General features: G+C 52.1%; 5 protein-coding genes and 1 non-coding gene across 6 annotated transcripts; 3 read left to right on the top strand and 3 right to left on the bottom strand.

Moving 5' to 3' along the window:
- Nucleotides 1-164: 164 nt before the first annotated feature.
- Nucleotides 165-2,462, bottom strand: BKA58DRAFT_391391 (uncharacterized protein; the record flags this gene model as incomplete). Its single annotated transcript, XM_046170913.1, has 1 exon — nucleotides 165-2,462. The coding sequence occupies one exon, from the start codon at nucleotides 2,460-2,462 to the stop codon at nucleotides 165-167; it is 2,298 nt and encodes a 765-aa protein (XP_046022044.1).
- A 1,340-nt stretch (nucleotides 2,463-3,802) lies between these two features.
- Nucleotides 3,803-6,072, top strand: BKA58DRAFT_472241 (phenylacetyl-CoA ligase-like protein). The gene is made up of 6 exons (XM_046175269.1): nucleotides 3,803-3,936; nucleotides 3,989-4,279; nucleotides 4,328-4,705; nucleotides 4,761-4,803; nucleotides 4,851-5,572; nucleotides 5,623-6,072. The coding sequence occupies exons 2-6, from the start codon at nucleotides 4,001-4,003 to the stop codon at nucleotides 5,956-5,958; spliced, it is 1,758 nt and encodes a 585-aa protein (XP_046022043.1). The 5' UTR covers nucleotides 3,803-3,936; nucleotides 3,989-4,000; the 3' UTR covers nucleotides 5,959-6,072.
- Nucleotides 6,073-6,377: 305 nt separating this feature from the next.
- On the top strand, nucleotides 6,378-6,478 carry BKA58DRAFT_t72. Its single transcript has one exon. It is a non-coding gene; the product is annotated as a tRNA-Val (tRNA).
- Nucleotides 6,479-7,829: 1,351 nt separating this feature from the next.
- On the bottom strand, nucleotides 7,830-12,382 carry BKA58DRAFT_239097 (meiotic cell cortex C-terminal pleckstrin homology-domain-containing protein). Its single transcript, XM_046166633.1, has 3 exons — nucleotides 12,329-12,382; nucleotides 9,032-12,175; nucleotides 7,830-8,982 (listed from the first exon to the last, which is right to left on the bottom strand). The coding sequence occupies exons 2-3, from the start codon at nucleotides 12,075-12,077 to the stop codon at nucleotides 8,117-8,119; spliced, it is 3,912 nt and encodes a 1,303-aa protein (XP_046022042.1). The 5' UTR covers nucleotides 12,078-12,175; nucleotides 12,329-12,382; the 3' UTR covers nucleotides 7,830-8,116.
- Nucleotides 12,383-13,821: 1,439 nt separating this feature from the next.
- BKA58DRAFT_391384 (uncharacterized protein) lies at nucleotides 13,822-14,654 on the bottom strand. Its single transcript, XM_046170912.1, has one exon. It carries the CDS (start codon nucleotides 14,405-14,407, stop codon nucleotides 13,958-13,960), a length of 450 nt encoding a protein of 149 aa, XP_046022041.1. The 5' UTR covers nucleotides 14,408-14,654; the 3' UTR covers nucleotides 13,822-13,957.
- Nucleotides 14,655-14,873: 219 nt separating this feature from the next.
- On the top strand, nucleotides 14,874-16,131 carry BKA58DRAFT_322715 (tetratricopeptide repeat protein 4; the record flags this gene model as incomplete). Its single annotated transcript, XM_046167868.1, has 2 exons — nucleotides 14,874-15,330; nucleotides 15,413-16,131. The coding sequence occupies 2 exons, from the start codon at nucleotides 14,874-14,876 to the stop codon at nucleotides 16,129-16,131; spliced, it is 1,176 nt and encodes a 391-aa protein (XP_046022040.1).
- Nucleotides 16,132-16,974: the final 843 nt, after the last annotated feature.

Genomic DNA, 16,974 nt, shown 5'->3' with positions numbered 1-16,974 from the left:
CTTCTCAATCGTCCCAGGTAATTCACATCAGCCCCGATCCGTCATATCTCTCTTCATCTGGTCCAACTTCATACTGGGGCTAATCCTCAGCCTTCAGTGACTTCGGATCGATGTACCGGCAGGTGAGCGCAAACCGCAGCTTACCCGAGTGCTCGACAGCGTGCTCATAGTACTTCTGTACATCTGCACCGTGCATAATAACAACATCGCCGTGTCCAAGCTGCATCGTCAGCGCATCCCTCGCATTGCCTCGGTTGCTTAATTTCAATTGATATAGGGATCTGCTTCCTCCTTGCGTTGTACGCCTTGGAGTCTGATGTCTTGAGCGCGTCAAGAGATGGTTGGAGGGCGAGGCGAGCTTCGTAATGTTCGCAACCGGGAATTGGGGCGGCGTCATCGTACAGACCGGCAACAGAAGACACGCCGTGGTAGTGACGGGCTTTCATGCGGATCCGCATAGTGCCCGGCGCACCCAAACTTAACGTTGCGATAGTTGGACCGAGGCCGAATTCGCCGTCATCGTGGTAGTTGATCTTTTGTTCTTCAAAGTAGCCAAGGGCTAGAACTTCGTTGAACGCCTTCTTCTGCCATTCTTGGTCGACTTTTACCATGCTATTGCCCGTCTCTTGTGCTAGGAGTAGTTTAGCTGCCCAATTAAGTCGACTGCGTGTGCTGATTATCGGACGAGCGGCTCCATCAAAGGAGCGAGATGCTGTCGCTGCGATGAACTTGTACGGCATGCCGTAGTTGACTGCGAAGTGGCGACAGTAGTTCGGTCCTTTGAGCTGACCGTTCGGCATAGAGCGTCGCTGCAGTCCAATGTCTGTCTGTTGGAGCTCCTCGAACATCGCGTCTGGTCCACCTTCTTCCTCAAGCACTGTCTTGTTGGCGACCATGTGCGTGATAAACCCATTGACTCCGGGTAAATCATAACGATTGATGCGGTATCCATGCTCAAAGGATACTTTCAGTCCAAATAGGGGTGCCATTGTGTCTCTGGACAGCGTGTAGCTGCTGGTGACGGGCCATAATGGGTCGCGGAGCGATAGCGCAGAGATGAGCGTATGCAGAGGCGTCCTCGTATATTGGCATGCTGCATTGGAACACTCCCAATGTGTCCAGTTCAAACGGGACGTGCAGCGTCCACAACTGGGGCATACCATACCAGACCAGAATGCGACCGATGTGTTCTCACCTGGAATTGAGTGACCGGAAAGCTCAGCAGAGTTGGAGACCAGAGGGTAATCGTGGTCGTCGTTGTGCCAAGGCGTCTTCTGCTTGAGGAAGTGTGGGTCATAGACCAAAGATGCTTCCTTAGGCTCTTGAGCTGATATACTCAATCTGGGTCCCGGTGTTGGCATGAGGATCTTCCAAAAGGCGGCGCAAGTCGGTTGTAGACACATCCACCCATTTAGGTATACCTGTTGAGACTTCACATTGCAGCTTCCGCATATCTTCTCGACTGGGGGTGGCAGCGAGCCAAGCTCTAGAGCTTCCTGTGAATCCTTCTCCTTCCACCAGGACTCTTTCTTGGTGTTCAACTTCTCAAACCGGTATCGCACAATCTTGCTGTTGCCACTCTTCTCAGCCCAGATATGTGTGGGCTTGAAATAATCCAGGACACAGTACTGATGCGGTGGCTTTGACGGGATGTTGGGGTTGTCGACTCCGGTGATGATGACGACTGGGTTGTGATGAAGCATGCAGTTCCTCAAGCTTAACGCAGTTGAGTCTTCAGACTGGTCCTTCTTTGAGTTCATCTCACCGGAGTCAATGTCCTTCGCGAGACCACCACCTGCTCGTGAAATGACGACATTACTATCCACATAGTCGCGAGCATGGGCAACCTTGTCGAACATGAAGCCTCTCGCAAAACCGCCAGTTGAGTAGCAGGCGCTTTGGTATGCGCGATAGTAATGTAACGTCTCGCAAATCTCTTGCCGTCCATCGGCCCAAACTTCTGGTCGTCCGTGTGGCTCTGGCTTGTTTGAACCTTTGTTCTGCTGGGCAATGAGTCGCTCGGTGATACCATAGAGGTATCTGCCGTCAGGTGTGTTGAGCTGATCGCCAATAGGAGAGTCAGCTAATTCATCGCACTCTATCGTTGCTTCTGATTCCGTATACAAACTGGGCACCAGTTCAGCGTGGTCCGAATGTGGCGGCTTGGTTTGGTTGGCGGGGTCGCCAGCTCGAAGCCAGGCCTCAACGTGTCTGGCACGGTATGGGTTCTCGAGGACAGGAACCGCAGCAGAACAGTTGTACTCCACATGATCAGCTCTGCCACACTTTACGCAGCTCAAGTCCATAGGCTGTATAGGCTGCGCTAAACATAAGACCTGTTCGGGTACCTGTCCGTTCCTAAGCTCAACGTTTGACTTGACATGTACGATACTCGGATCGTATTGGATAGCTGATTCAGGCGTAAGGTATGCGAAGCGACCTTTGATTTCTCTCGAAGGCATTGACGGTAGTGTTTGTGCGTGATTGACGAAGTTCAGGATGTCGCGCATACTGTTCTCCGGCGTTTTTGGTTCCCATGATTGTGATATGAGTGCCTGGCTCGGGAGGGCCTCTTGCGAAGCAGATGGAGTTGCAAAATCTTGACTTGATGCAGGCACGGGTTCCAGCATAAGCTGAGCACATTGACCTTGTCCGTCCAGCAGAAGAGAGATATGTGTGTTCTTATAGGCGGAAATCGTTTGCGAATTAGCTTGATGACCGAAAAGTCTGACGGGTGTACAAACTGGAGTTGATGGCAAAGAGCCCGGTGGAGACGATAGCTCACTATCAGAGCTTTCGTTTCCGTTTTGTCGGCTTGACTGGCATCTGGGTGTGGTGACTGGGACTTTGAGACAGACTATCTTTGACTCTCTCTCTAATAGTTGAGGCGAGGTTTCGAGGTCGTTGGCAACTGTATCCAACGATACCAGAGGCTCAGCCTGGCTGCGTTGAGTTGTGGCCTTGGTAGTAGCAGGGGTTTTCTTCACAGATGATCTTGACTTGATCGAGGTCGCTTTCTTTTTCTTGGTAGCAGGCGGCTGAGGCGGTGCGTTGATGTATCTTTCTGGAGCTTTCCTCACTCGCGCCGGGCGTTGAGAAGACATGCTACCATAGTTACCGTGATCATTTTGCAGTTCGGCTGTTTCGGATTCGGGAGTATGCTTGGGTTGTTCGACTCGTGGCGCACCTTCCCAATCGGAATCGCTGTCGTCAGACTTGCGCTTTGAGGATGCCATGAAAGGATGAGTAAGTCGAGAACTGGCTTGCTTTCAAAGGTGTGACGGATCTTCAGTAACTACAATTGGAGCGACAAGAAAGATAGATTGAAGTCTAGAAACAACAGTGTGAGGTCAGGAGTGACAGAAGAGGTGGTGGGATCGCGTCATGCGGACAATAGAAATTCAATTGAGATCGTGCGACGATAGGAAGACGGCTGTACGTAGAGTCACGAAAAAGCCTACCGAGCCGCTCTCACTTAAGTGACGCAGTGAAAGTGGACAAATGTGAGAGATGGTGACAGTGAAGAAAGCTGCCAGCCCGGGGGTATGGTCGAGGATGGCTCTTGCTGTACCACGTCGCGATAAGAGCGACTTCCAAGATAGGAGCCAAACCTGGAGAAGCTCGTCATGCTTGCGACTCCTGATTGTACTCAGTCCAGAATTGTAACTTTTCTCGATGTCTGGGACGGTGAAGTGAGTCGCGTTCTCCTGGCTCCGAGCTAAGGCCGGGGTTAAGGAGAGGTTTGACCGCTTCGAGGCGTGACCTCGGTACCCCAGCTTTCCCCACATTTGGGGGCTGGCAAGAGCTGTCGGCTCCGACAGCACACGGCATCCGATGATGCTAACGCCATTCAGGAAGATGGGCGCATGCGTTAAAGCTCGAGTTTTGATTCCTCCTTTGTCTTCTCCCTGCATCGCCAATTGAGGCTTACTATAGGTGAGTACCTGCATTTGTCCCAAGCCTTCGCGCATAGCTGACGTACGCGTAGATACAATTCGACATGCCTTTCAATCCTCCTTCATGGGTGCCGCAGCTCCCGTTCGATCCACCAGACTCGATTCCCATCTGCGACTTTATGCTGGATGAGCACTATGGCCGTCACCCGCTCGGCTACTCGAACGCCCCCTTCACCTGCGGGTTGACTGGGAAGACATACTCGTGTTTGGATATGCGAGACCGCGTCGAGTCTCTCGCCCGAGGCTTATCAAAAGAGCTTGGCTTCAGACCTAACGAGGCGACGGAATGGGACAAGGTCATTGCTGTCTTCTCCGTCAATACGGTAAGCATATCAAGGCTGATTATGTTCAACGATACTGACGTTCGCTAGATTGACACCCTCCCATTGGCATGGGCAACGCATCGTCTGGGTGGTATCCAATCGCCTGCCAATGCTGCATACAGCACCGCCGAACTCGAATACCAACTGAAGAACTCTGGCGCGAAAGCCCTCTTCACCTGTGTGCCCCTCTTAGACACTGCGCGGCAGGCGGCAAAGAATAGCGGTATTCCCGATAATCGCATATACATATTGGAGGTGCCAGAATCGTTCGCTGGCAAGAAAACACCAAAGGGGCTCAAGACTGTGGACGATCTCATCCGGGAGGGCGAGAAGCTTGACCGTCTGCCAAAATTGAACTGGGAGAAAGGTGACGGAGCTCTGCGTACTGCGTTCCTTTGCTACTCTAGCGGTACTTCAGGACTACCGGTAAGTAGGAAATGTATTGCGCGTACACGCAACTACATACTGACGTATTCCACAGAAAGGTGTCATGATCTCGCACAGGAATGTCATTGCCAACACAAGTAAGTATGTCTCCATATCGCATCGAACACTAGCTAACTACGAATAGTGCAAATCACCACCTACGAGAAGCCGTATAGAGACACCATCATCAACGACGTGCGAAACCAATCCGACTACACCGAAATCGCTCTGGGCCTCTTGCCCATGTCGCATATCTATGGCCTGGTTGTTATCTGCCATGCAAACGTCTACCGTGGTGATGGTGTCATAGTTCTCCCCAAGTTTGAGTTCGCATCGACTCTACAGGCGATCCAAGATTACAAGATCAACTCGTTGTTCTTGGTCCCACCGATCATCATTCTCATGACCAAGAACAAGCCCCTGCTCGACAAGTACGACCTCAGCTCCGTCTGGTCGATCTTCACCGGCGCTGCACCGTTAGGACAAGAGACCGCAGAGGACCTCTCAAAGATCTTTCCCTCATGGAAGATACGACAAGGTTACGGCCTCACAGAGACATGCACGGTTGTTTCCTCGTCCTCTCCTGATGACATCTGGTTCGGCTCCTCCGGTTCCCTGCTGCCTAGCATTGAGTGCAAGATTGTGACTATTGAGGGCACTGAGATCACTGGCTACGACCAGCCTGGCGAGCTACTCGTCAAATCTCCTTCGGTTGTGCTGGGCTATCTCAACAACGACAAGGCCAACAAGGAAACCTTCCAGGACGGCTATATGCGCACCGGCGACGAGGCTGTCTTCAAGAAGGGGCCAAATGGTCACGAACACGTCTTCATCGTTGATCGTATCAAAGAACTCATCAAGGTTCAAGTAAGTTCACAACTTATTGCACGGTGTAACAAGTACTAACAGCATCCTAGGGCCACCAAGTTGCACCTGCAGAACTCGAGGCACATCTCCTCACGCATCCCGCCGTAAACGACTGCGCTGTTATTCAGATCCCCAATGAGAAGACCGGAGAAGTACCGAAAGCTTTCGTCGTCAAATCACCATCAGTCGGTCTGGAAGAGAATGACCGCGTTCTCGCTCGCGAGATTCAAAAGCACGTCGAAGAACACAAGGCACGGTACAAATGGATCAGCGGTGGTATTGAGTTCATCGACGAGATTCCCAAGTCGCCTTCTGGCAAGATTCTGCGACGGTTGTTGAGAGACAAGGAGAAGGAGAAGAGGAGGCAAGCAGGTAGCAAGCTGTAGGCGTCGTTATCGATGGGGGCTTTGGTTGTTCTTGCGATGTCTGTTGTAAGTAGTATTCGTTTTGCTGTTTTGCGCTATCGAGATACCGTCAGAAGACAATATATTTGACCAACCCCTCAACGTTAATGGTGATACAACGTGATATAATGACGATCTCTACACAACTATAGCACCACTAAAGAGCGAGCTGGGCGTTTCTTTCATCCAAAAGCAGGTCGCTTACTCTAGTAAGCTGAGAGTCCCGGACCCAGCGAAGTGGGGATAGCTCCAATGGATTTCCCACATTTCCCCCTCCAACCCCACCCCTTTTTTTCATGTCGCCTGCACGATCGCTAGACCTCGCAGTCGCTCGGTTTCACCATGTGCATTTTCAAAATGACAGCATAAATCTTATAGTTTGGCTTCTCGCTATAAATCAAGGCTCGTTGGTGTAGTTGGTTATCACGTCAGTCTAACAAGGAGCCTCAAAAGCTACCAGTTAGGACACTGAAGGTCCGGAGTTCAAACCTCCGATGAGTCAAGAGAATCTGCAGGTGTTGCAGTCCATCCGTTTTATTTTGTTGCCTGATAGTCAGTGAATTGGTGTGGGTTGGTTTGGCCTTTTTTTTTTTGGTATGATTTGGACTTGGCGAAATAGAGACACACATTTCACTCTACAATACCTAAGCTGAAAGCCCAGAAACGCATATCACGTAGTTTCTGAATTGCTTCTATTCGATTTTGAAAGTGCTCGGTGGCAGGGGTGGAGACAAAAAGGCGAAACTTCGGCAAACGAATCTCAAGAACACGATGCAGCAAGCCTTGTACAACGCAGCCTCTCGTGCAATCTTGAAAGCCAAATACAGCTGTTGCAGCCTACAATATACATTTAAAGGGATTAACAAAGTTAATTATATGCACGTAGTAGGCAAGACTAGACTTTGTGATAGGAAAATAACTCGATTCATCTCTGTAGGATATCCAGCTATCGCATCAACATAACATGTATCTTGGACAATTAGAAGCACATATTGATCTAAAGTGCATCCCTGAATTCGCGTTGTAGTCCAACTTCTATGTTCAAAAAAAAGTTAGGAGTGTCTGACATAGCCGAAACCAAAAAAAAAAACTTCAATCTCCACCAGCACCCCACCACGCGTACCGCCACATCTCTCTACACTCTCCAAGGCCTCTACCGATCCAAAAAAGAGAGGTCTTGCCCGGAATCGAACCGGGGTTGCCGGAAGACACTGAATTAGAATCAGAATCCGGAGTGATAACCGCTACCTGTATGGTAATTAGCGGGGGCAAGTTGGTAAGTGAGGAAGAGGATCTACGCACACTACAAAACCGATTGTAAGCGAGTTGCTTAACTGATTGATGGTGCGATGGAAAATTATACGATATAATGTGACGGTGCAAATAACACGAGACGGACTTGGTGGTTCGCATGGTTCGGCCGTGGTGGGGCTGCGGTGAGAATTTGCTGTAGAGTGGTGCGAGGACGCCGATGTATGCCGGGATCGGGGGATACAGCTTTACTCGCATTACAACATCACATGTAGATTGGTTGAATATTATGGACAGCGGTATTGATTGTAGCATTCTTCACGAACTACCAACTTCGATCATCGCCCCTAAGGCTAACCCCTACCCATCACCAACCAAGTAGCGAGTGAATATCGCCCAGGCTACATCCCCAACCAAGACAAAGTGGATATAAAACGCTCGTGCAAAAGAAATACAGTCAAGGAGATAAAGGTCGCTCAAAGACCACGAGGTAAAGGTAGCGAGAGGGGTATCAATGGTGCGCAGCAGCGAAGGCCGGCCGAGAGAAGAAACATTACAATAGGCGGTATGGTAGATAAGATGCGCGCGAGCACAACCGCTTTCTAGCCTTGCAGCCAGGCCCCTAGGGTTTGTTGAGCGAGTGGGAGAATACAAGAGGTGAGTCGAAGTAAAGTGACGGTAGGAAAGATGCAGACGAGGTAGCTGGACCTCCGCACAATGACGTTGAGTCGTATGGGTCGTTGCCCTAGCAGTGAGAGAAATAGGATAAGGTACAAGCGAAAGATGGAAGATGGTCGAACGATGAATAGGCGACAGGCGGTGGAAGACATCCGAGCGACCGTAAAGCATGCCCGTCACACGTGAGCGAGTCGTAAGTGCAGTGCGTTGTTTAGAAACCACGGAAAGGATCGTTAGCGTCGAAGTCGAAGAGACCGCCGCCTCGGTTGGACTGGTCGCGCGTGCTCGCGCTCCACTGGCTGCTGCCACGTCGGCGACGGTGCTGCATGTGTGGTGCTCGTCCGCCGTAGCTGCTCAGCTGCTTGGTGTCGCCGAGAGCATTGTCGATGAAGGCTTCCATGCGGACTGTGCCCATGGTGTCAAAGAAGTGTTGACGAGTTGATGTGCTGGCTTCGGATGTTCGCGAACTCATGGCGCCACTGTTGGGGTTGTACACCGACGAGGGTACTGACGGTGGCACGCCGGCGCTGTACATATCAGATGATACGTTGGAGTAGACTGACGGTACATGCTGGTGCGAGAAACTGCGGAAGGGAACAGTTGGAGGAGGTGCACTTGGTCCGGTAGAACTCCTCTTCCTGCCGTGTTGTGGCCCACGAGGAATAGTTGGAGGGCTAGCAGAGTCCGGCATAGCCGTCTCGAATCCAGCGAGAGATGGCAAGCTAGGCATTGGCTCATCCTGAGCTGCGTAACGAGCCATGACTGGGTTCGTCCTTCCCTTGGCGAGACGCACAGAATCTTGAACACGGCTGCGGCGGAGTGTCGCGCCTTGTTGGCGTTGCAGTGTCTCATCGACTGGCGGAGGTACCGGTGGCAAAGATCCTAGATCTGGCATCGGTGCGCTCGAATGGGCGAGGAAAGAAAGTGCCGTTAGCCATAGGTAATGGCGTTCGCGCGACGATGTGGTGAACTTGAGAGCACGAGCTGGAGTAAGGATGAGGATAGAACGGTTGAAGAGTGTCTCGTTCTTGGGGGCAGGGCAGCTGTCGGCGACATCGAGAACAGACTGGATAACGACTGGTGGTATGTTAGTAGAGATATAATGACATAGAATCGAGAGACTTACGCTTGCGACCACTCTTACCCATCAACGCGGAACCGGTAGTTGGTTGCTTGCTACTCCACAAGATGGCTCTTTCGTATGGAGAGATCCAGACCCATCGCTTGTGTCTCACACCATGGCTGGCCAGGGAAGCCTCCTCTGCCGCCCGACTGACATCCACTGGTGTATCAGGGCCACCAAAGGTCTTCCTCTTGCGGACGTACTTCCACATGAACTCTCCGATCATAGCTGCAGCGATCGCATCGACGACACTAGTGTGCGAGACAGAAGTGTTGGTAGATCCATTGGCCGTGTAGCTCGTCGCAGCAGTTGCATTTGAAAGTTGGTGTCGATGGCGGAAGCCACTTGCACTGACAATGTCGCTCGGTAGCGGAGGAATCGAAGATGTGTCGGCAATACTAGGGGTCGCAGGCAGTGGGGGTGATCTGCTACGAGAGCGTGCGCCCTTGGAGACAGGAGCAGCAGATCGCACCTTGCGTAGGCTATCTTTCCGCTGATGCTTCACGCCATATGGACGGCGACCAGCGTATGAGCCACTGTTGCGAGGGGTTGGGCTTTGCGAACCTTCGCTCTTACTCACTGGCTTGTTGCGAGAGCTGGATCGAGTGGGTACCGGGAAGGGTGGCTTCGGTATGTTGTGCGCTGCGGTTCCGCTATGAATCATGGCAGATCGACGGATGCTAGGTTGGCGGCCAATAGAGTTCCGCTGTGCCTTGCCAACTCTAGAGGGTTTCTCCATCGAGCTACGCTTAGACGCTATAGATACACTGTTGACAGAATCCTCCGATGGCCTAGGCATCGGCGTTGATTCCTTGTCTTCGGGAACAGGGGTAGGTGGGTTCACTGGCCGTCCGCTCTTTGCATTACGCGATGAAAGCATTGGGGTAGAGAATTGTGGGCTCCTGTAGTCGTCGTCGCTCAGCTCTGCATCGTCATCCTCTTCATCAGATGAAGGGCCATCGAAACCGGCAAAAAGGCTGCTTGTTCGGAAGGGTCGGTTGAGCATGTCTGCATGAAGCTGGCGCGACAAAGGTCCGTTGTCGTTGTTACCTGGGTAGCGGTTCTCAATCTTCTTCTCAGCAGCTTTCTCAAGACGAGTAATGAAGTCTTGACGAGACGTCGCCTTGAGAGTAGGGTTCTCAGCGTCGCTATAATCCTTCTTGATTGTCTTGACGTGATCTGCCTCGGGTGTTCCAGGCTTGGAGGTTATAGCAGAAGGAAGGAGGTGCGCAGGAAGCTTCACAGCTCTCTGGTCGATCCTAATCGGCTCAGTCTGCATCGCAGTCGAAGTCATTGGAGCTACCAGGTCGCCGGTGGTTTGAGTCGAGACAGTCTTGGTTCCTGGAGGAAGGATAGGGGCCTTGGGCGATGAAGGAGCTGATGTAGGAGCATGGATAGCAATAGAAGGGATTGTTATCGGGGCCGGCGGTGGAGCTCTAGTAGGCTTCTCTGGTACTACTTCAGGCTCGATCGGCGAGTCTGTCTGCGTTGCCGTAGACACGAGCTGAGTTTGGAAGACTGGCGACAAGGGTGCTTTGTCTGATGGCTGAGGAATCCTAGGCGTAGGTGGCGGACTGAGAGGCTGTTCGATTGTCTGTACCGAGCTTGAGGTCGTTGTGCAAATTTCAGGACTAGCTTGGACCGGCGGGTTGGACGTCAAGGGTACTGAAACACGCTTCCTACTTTGGTTGGCCTCAACCTCAGCAGCAGTAGATGGGAAATCATTTGACTTTGCCTGGATAGATGGCTCAATAGTTTGCGACGTCGCTTCCACCATGACCAACTTGGCAGGCGATGGTGGAGGCGACGGTTGCACACCGGTGTCGACATAGATTGGTCGTGTTGGCGGGAAGACTAGAGTAATATCGCGAGGCGTCAATGTAACTGACGATTGAACCGTTTCATATGACGACTTCCGCGGCTCGGTATCATCGGCAGCCATGACAGGGCTATCCCATGTAACTTGCTGGGTATCGCTGCTTAATCCTAGGATGCGCTTTGCTTTTTCGTCAGGTAACATCGACTGTCGCGACTCGCGAACTCTTCGAGCCCGCATTTCATTTTCAGGGAAGTCGTCCGAGTCAAGCTCCAGATCATCCAGCTCTTCCTCTTCTTCATCAAATGTGAGCTCGTCTGCAAGACTAAGGCCGTTGCCTCTGCCATACCCATCAGAGCTCATCAACGACATCCGGTAGTTGCGCCCGATGCTCCTGTAACTGCTGTTGCTTCTGTTCCTGGAATGACGTCCAAGACGTGTGGATGACCTTCGCTGTGGCGATGAACGTACGCTTCCTGCGTCGCTCTCCGGTATACCAGTGTCCTTGCTCGGGTCTTCGGCCTCACTTTCGACACCGGCCTCCTCATTGGCAGCTTCTTCCTGGATAGCGATCTCGTCCAAAAGCATCCTCAAGCGGGTCTCTGACACATGAACACGTCGCTCCAGAATTCGTTTTTCTCCTGCCCACTCTTCTTTTTCGCGAGCCCACATGTCGTGCACCTTGGTAGAGTCGTCATCTTGGCTTCTTGTCCTCTTTTCTGCTGCAGCTAGTTTCTCTCGCAAATCGGCATTGGTTTCCTTGAACTTGTCTCTTTCACCTGCAATCTCTTCCAATGCAGCGAGTGTTTCGGTCTCGAAGTGCTGGAGCTGGCGTTTGACGGTTTTGCTTTCCTTGTTGGATGAGGATAGCTGTTTGGCAAGGGAGTCGTTTTCGGATCGCGCTGTGTCTAGGTTTGTCTCCAAATCATCGATGAATCTATGTTTCGAATCAAGTTCCCGGCGGAGATTCAGGATCTCAGAGACTAGGTTGGCGTGCAAGGTTGGGGTAAAGCGGCGCGGGTCCAGGATTGAGATGTTCTCGTCGTTGGCAGCATCGTCCCAACTAGAACTGTTGTCTTGTGGAAGTGGGGGTGGTGAGCTGGGAACATCGCTTCCTGGTGTTTCGTGCGTTGAGGTTCTTCGGGATAAGGAGCTGTATGGGGTTCCCGCGGGAGTGGGAAGCGGGTGGTTGGCCAAGAAGGTTTCCTGGTCGGAAAAGTAGTCGGTAGCCATGTCGGGTGCGTTGTCTAGGCCAGTAGAGTGTATTATGTAGTAGAGTGTTCAGAACCACAACGAAGTGGTGCTGTAGGTACGTATAGCTTAATACATGCCTGTAGTAGGGTCAGAAGGTGTCAATGTCGTCTCTTGTGTTGTCGTGGCCAGGGATGTCTTTGTGGAGTCTTTGTCGACGCGCCTCCACAACTGATCGTTGTAACAATAGCGATTGTATCGACCACTAATAGACCTGGCAATGGTTCACGTACCGGTCGAGTCCTTCGTACTACGATCGGGTATTGAATGCTTAGCTACTTAGAATAGCATGAGTCGTCTTCAAGAATAGTGTATAGCGTCGGGTCGGATTACGTGGGGTAGATATATCGACGGTGCGGCAGCGTTCGGATGGTCTCGATACTGCAGTGGAAGGTCAGTACCGAATGGCTTCCAAGAAAAGAGTCCTGTCGTAACGAACAGGTCCAGTCGCGGATCAATGGCGCGTACTTACGGTTCAAAAGAATGACGTGACAATGGTGAAAGTCGATAGATACAGAAACGTGCTCAACTCATTCCATACATACGATGCAAATGAGATGAAGAAGGCGACTAATGGCGCGTGCTAAAACACTTTTGATGGTAAGAAAAGAACTGTCAAGCAACGGGCAGCGGGCCCTACGAGAATGATACCCGTGTGTCGTCAACGGCACGGAGCGTAGGGAGGAGAGGGAGGGACAGGCACAACTTGAGCATGAAATCGCTGTGATCGCCCATGCATCAGCTAGGATCCCGGAGCGCAGGCACAAGTCCGCACAGTCCACGAGGAGGCGGGACTATGCCCAAAGGCACGAATAGGATTCTTGGGATCAATCAAACCCCATCTGTGCCTGCTCAAATTTGTTTCGATGTCCGAGTCCATCTGCTTATGCACATCTCCGCACTAACGAGCACAAGTATCCCTGCATGCAGGCTGAGCCGAGGGTCCCCTGGACTACAAGCACACTATTGGCTCAGGCCATCCGCTTTCCGCTTCTCAGCCAAGCGTCATTGGCTGCGCATTTAGGTCCAACGTTCCCTTAAATGCGTCCCGCGACGACGGCCAATACCTTAGCGAGGTGAAGGAAATGACCCGACAAGGGGTAGGTGGTAACGAATGCGGGTGGCAGTAACGGTGTTGACGAAGGGGGTGTGGCAGATGTGCGAGAGGAGCAGCATCAGCGGATGTGAGGCGCAAGTTCATCAGACCCTGGGCGCAGCTGGCTTCAGACGAAAGTTGCGTGGACGGTAATTTGCCAGATGAATATTATCGCCGTCCAAAGCTCCGCACATGCCTGGCCCTATCAGTGATTCTGGACGCCTCCGGCGCAGTTTGGCGTTGTTGATGAGCTGTGATTCAGGGTTTCAGCCTCTTGACCACGCCGCAAACTTGGCCCACTGTGGAAAGCTATGGACCGAGTGGCACGTTCGTGTCCCGGTCCGAGCTATCAAACTCTCGATGGCGCCCAACGCTCCGGTGCGCCAGTGCGGTACCGTTAGATTATGGCCATCGACTGAAATTAGAACATCGATCTGATACTTTGATCACGTTTCGGTCTGACAATCGCATGCCTGTTAACAGCCTCAAAAAGGAGGCATATATGGATTGCCATACTGGTAGGCAGTTGCATGAATGAGCAGCCTTATCCTGTACTGCCGAGTCAGGTGAGAGTCAAGCAGAGGTAGTCGACTTCCTACTTTGAGACGAAAGGATTCGTCCGTGCGCTCTTGGCGGTGCAAAGGAGCCGAACTCGAGTCCAGATCGACGACGCAATTCTCCAAGTTGAAAGTAATAGAAACCTCAGCCTCAGAGTTCCTTTTGCGAGGTGTCTTGTTATCACGCCAGAGCACATTCGTAGAAGCCATCAGTCATGGCCGGTCAGGCAGTTGAGTAGAAGGTTGGCATATATGCATGTGAAAGTTGAGGATCCCAGGCCGTCTTCTAACCCCAACAAGTCGAAAGCAAGATCTACGTCCCATGACGTTTGATCTCTGGCCAGGCTGAGCCTGTCAAATGGGCAATCCCCCGCGGACGGGAAGGGTACAGTTTGAAAGCGTCGCGCGACTTGCAAGCGCATCTTGAACGCGATCAATTGACGTTTCGTTGAACGCCTCCAAATAAACAGCCTTGCCGTGTGGTGGTATTGCTTGCAACCTTCGTTCTGAATCGATACTTCGCCGATGGGATTCACGAATAATGGACCCCGAGTGTAACAAGGAATATTTGGTCCACCAGCGGAGAGTGGTCCTGCTGTGCAGACAGCTGAGAGCGCAATAAGGCGGTCTGCAATCGGCAGAACATTCCATGATTCCATCCGACACGCGACATAACAGCTCACGATCCAACTGTCGCACAATGTATGCCTCGTCAGGTGTCAGTCGGTATTGATCGGCCCTACTGGAGCTCGTTGTCGTCTCAGAAAAGCAAATAGGAGATTCGCGTCGTAATCGGCTACGGCGCCCTGAACCTTCGGCGTGGACGAGGAGCTTAGACGATATAGCATGACGCGGAAGCGCCGGTGCCGGCTCACCCTATTTTAGCGTGCCCCTCTCGTTGTCCTGCGCCATCCCTTCTTGCTTTGCTTGCTAGCTGGTGGCTGGTGGTGCCCTTTGACTGGGTTGCCTGCACAGCCAGTGATGGCAAGTCCAGAGGTCAGGGCCCAGCAGCCCCGCTATCACATGACTAAGCGACCATCCACCGAAAATTCGAGCAGAGTCACAGCGAGCATATCGTGATATTTCCGACATCAGTTGTAAAGCTATCGAAACAACACAGACGACATGGCGCAAACAGATCAAAATGGCCCACCAGCGGCGTCTGCAGACCTGCCACCCGCGATGGCTGATGTCAAGTCGAAAAAAGTAGACGATTTGCTGAAAGAGATGAACCGTATGCCAATCTTCATGACCAGTCTAGATGAAACAGATGGCGAGGGAGGCGAGAACATGGCGCTGGAGGCGTTGAAAGCAATGGCGTACGAGGGAACCCGTGCCGAGATCGCTGAGAACTTCCGACAGCAAGGCAACGAATGCGCACGGGCAAAGCAATGGACAGACGCGAAAGAGTTCTACGACAAGGCAATAGCGGCGCTCAAAGGTCCACAAACAAACCCCGATCCAGATGCGGAAGGTCCGGACGTTATTCCCGTTGAGCTTGACGAGAAGGAGGAGGCGGAGAAGGAAAGGGTGATTGGAGAGGCTGTCTACGTCAACCGAGCATTATGCAATTTGGAGAAGAGTGAGTTTGCAAGCACATCCTGAAGACAGGCATTGTGGCTTCTTCACCAAAGTTTCGACTATGGTCTGCTGACACGCGGCAGAAAACTATCGCTCTTGCATCCAAGATTGCGTGTCAACGCTCAAGATCAACCCTGCCAACGTCAAAGCCTTCTACAGATCAGCTACTGCCGGTCTAGCATTAGACAAGCTACAAGAAGCAGCCTGGGCTTGTGACAGAGGACTAGCCCTAGATGCGAACAATGCCCCTCTCAAGGCTCTCAAGACCAAGATCGATGCTCGGAAACAGTACATAGATTCAGTCGAAAAGGCGCGCCGCGAACGGGAAGAAAAGATAGCATCAGAGCGAGTAACGCTCAAACTTGCCCTGCGGAGCCGGAATATCTTGACGCGGAGCACGGAGAAGCCCCCAGATCTGGAAGACGCCACTGTCAAGCTGGAAAACAGTCTGGATCCATCCTCCACACTCACGCTGCCAGTCATACTGCTGTATCCCATGCACTCGCAGTCGGACTTCATCAAAGCGTTTTCTGAGAAAGAGAAGCTAGATGAACATCTCGACTACATCTTCCCGCTGCCATGGGACGAAAAGCACGAGTACACCATCGACAACGTAGAGTCGTACATGGAGACCGCAGCCGGCGGTCTGATCAAAGTAGGAAAGAAGATGAGTCTAGGCAAAGTACTAGGAAGTGGAAAGCCAGAGATCGTCGATGGGCTGGTAACCATAAGCGTGATACCAAAGGACAAGGCAGCTGGTTGGATAGAAGAATTTAAGAAGCGGAAAGGAAAGACGGCATAAGTGGGTTCGATGTATACGCACGGCAATCCCGAGGAGCGCCCCAGATAGAACCGCTCGCCGGACCGAACGATGACGACGTCGAGATGAATCGATGATATGAATGAACGCACATGCAAAAAGCTACGGGCACCAAGCGCCAATCACTCACATGACCCTCCGCTCTAGCCAATTCCACAAAATCTCCGTGGTCTCCGTATATGATCGCTGACGTACCTCCCGCACCGACCAGCCACAACGTGCATCGCGTACAATATCCCCACCGTATCACTACCCTGTCTCGTGCTGTCTACGGTCCTGTCCGAGGAGCTCATCGGGCAGACCGGCTATATCAAACCACTTTTATGAACTCGACCACAAACCAGCCCAAATAGTATACGAAGGCTAAATAGGACTCTGGCCACCTTCCAGATCGCGTTCCGCCCGACCCTCAAGCCCGGTAACGGGACGCATGCACGAACGCATCAAGGTGCATCCGTTGCTGCATGCGCAAGAACGACTGGCAGCGGCTACGTGCAGCAATGTTTCATGTTGACAACGGTTTTCCGCTGCTTGACCCGATTGATATACTGTATATGATTTGCCCTGCAGCCACACCACCATCGCGTACCGCATTAAGCAGGCGTTCGCAGGGCTCGCTTATGCAAGGTACATCTTTTGTCCCATGGTTCAACACGTTGCGCGGCTGCAGGCTGGCTGAGGAATAGCTGGTGGGGTCGGGGCTAGGGGATGTCGCATTTTAGCCGTTGTTGGGGCCCGAATGGACGTGCCATTGGCGGTAATATCGAGGAATGATAATGAGGGGTTGGGCCAATCATCACGACGACACGAAAGACTTTTTATCTA

This window comes from Alternaria rosae, assembly GCF_020736505.1.
Source record: "Alternaria rosae strain MPI-PUGE-AT-0040 chromosome Unknown BKA58scaffold_9, whole genome shotgun sequence".
NCBI lineage: Eukaryota > Fungi > Ascomycota > Dothideomycetes > Pleosporales > Pleosporaceae > Alternaria > Alternaria rosae.
The sequence above is the reverse complement of the archived record's forward strand: the minus strand, read 5'-3'. Positions and strand labels throughout refer to the sequence as shown.

What these genes read in the sequence shown, in the direction of transcription:
- BKA58DRAFT_472241 (XM_046175269.1), top strand. Translation starts at nt 4,001, where the DNA reads ATGCCTTTCAATCCTCCTTCATGGGTGCCGCAGCTCCCGTTCGATCCA. An exon ending in CTGTCTTCTCCGTCAATACG is followed by an intron (nt 4,280 to 4,327) that starts GTAAGCATATCA and finishes GACGTTCGCTAG; the next exon opens with ATTGACACCCTCCCATTGGC. An exon ending in GAATGTCATTGCCAACACAA is followed by an intron (nt 4,804 to 4,850) that starts GTAAGTATGTCT and finishes AACTACGAATAG; the next exon opens with TGCAAATCACCACCTACGAG.
- BKA58DRAFT_239097 (XM_046166633.1), bottom strand. Translation starts at nt 12,077, where the DNA reads ATGGCTACCGACTACTTTTCCGACCAGGAAACCTTCTTGGCCAACCAC. An exon ending in GGGTAAGAGTGGTCGCAAGC is followed by an intron (nt 8,983 to 9,031) that starts GTAAGTCTCTCG and finishes ACATACCACCAG; the next exon opens with TCGTTATCCAGTCTGTTCTC.
- BKA58DRAFT_391384 (XM_046170912.1), bottom strand. Translation starts at nt 14,407, where the DNA reads ATGGAATCATGGAATGTTCTGCCGATTGCAGACCGCCTTATTGCGCTC.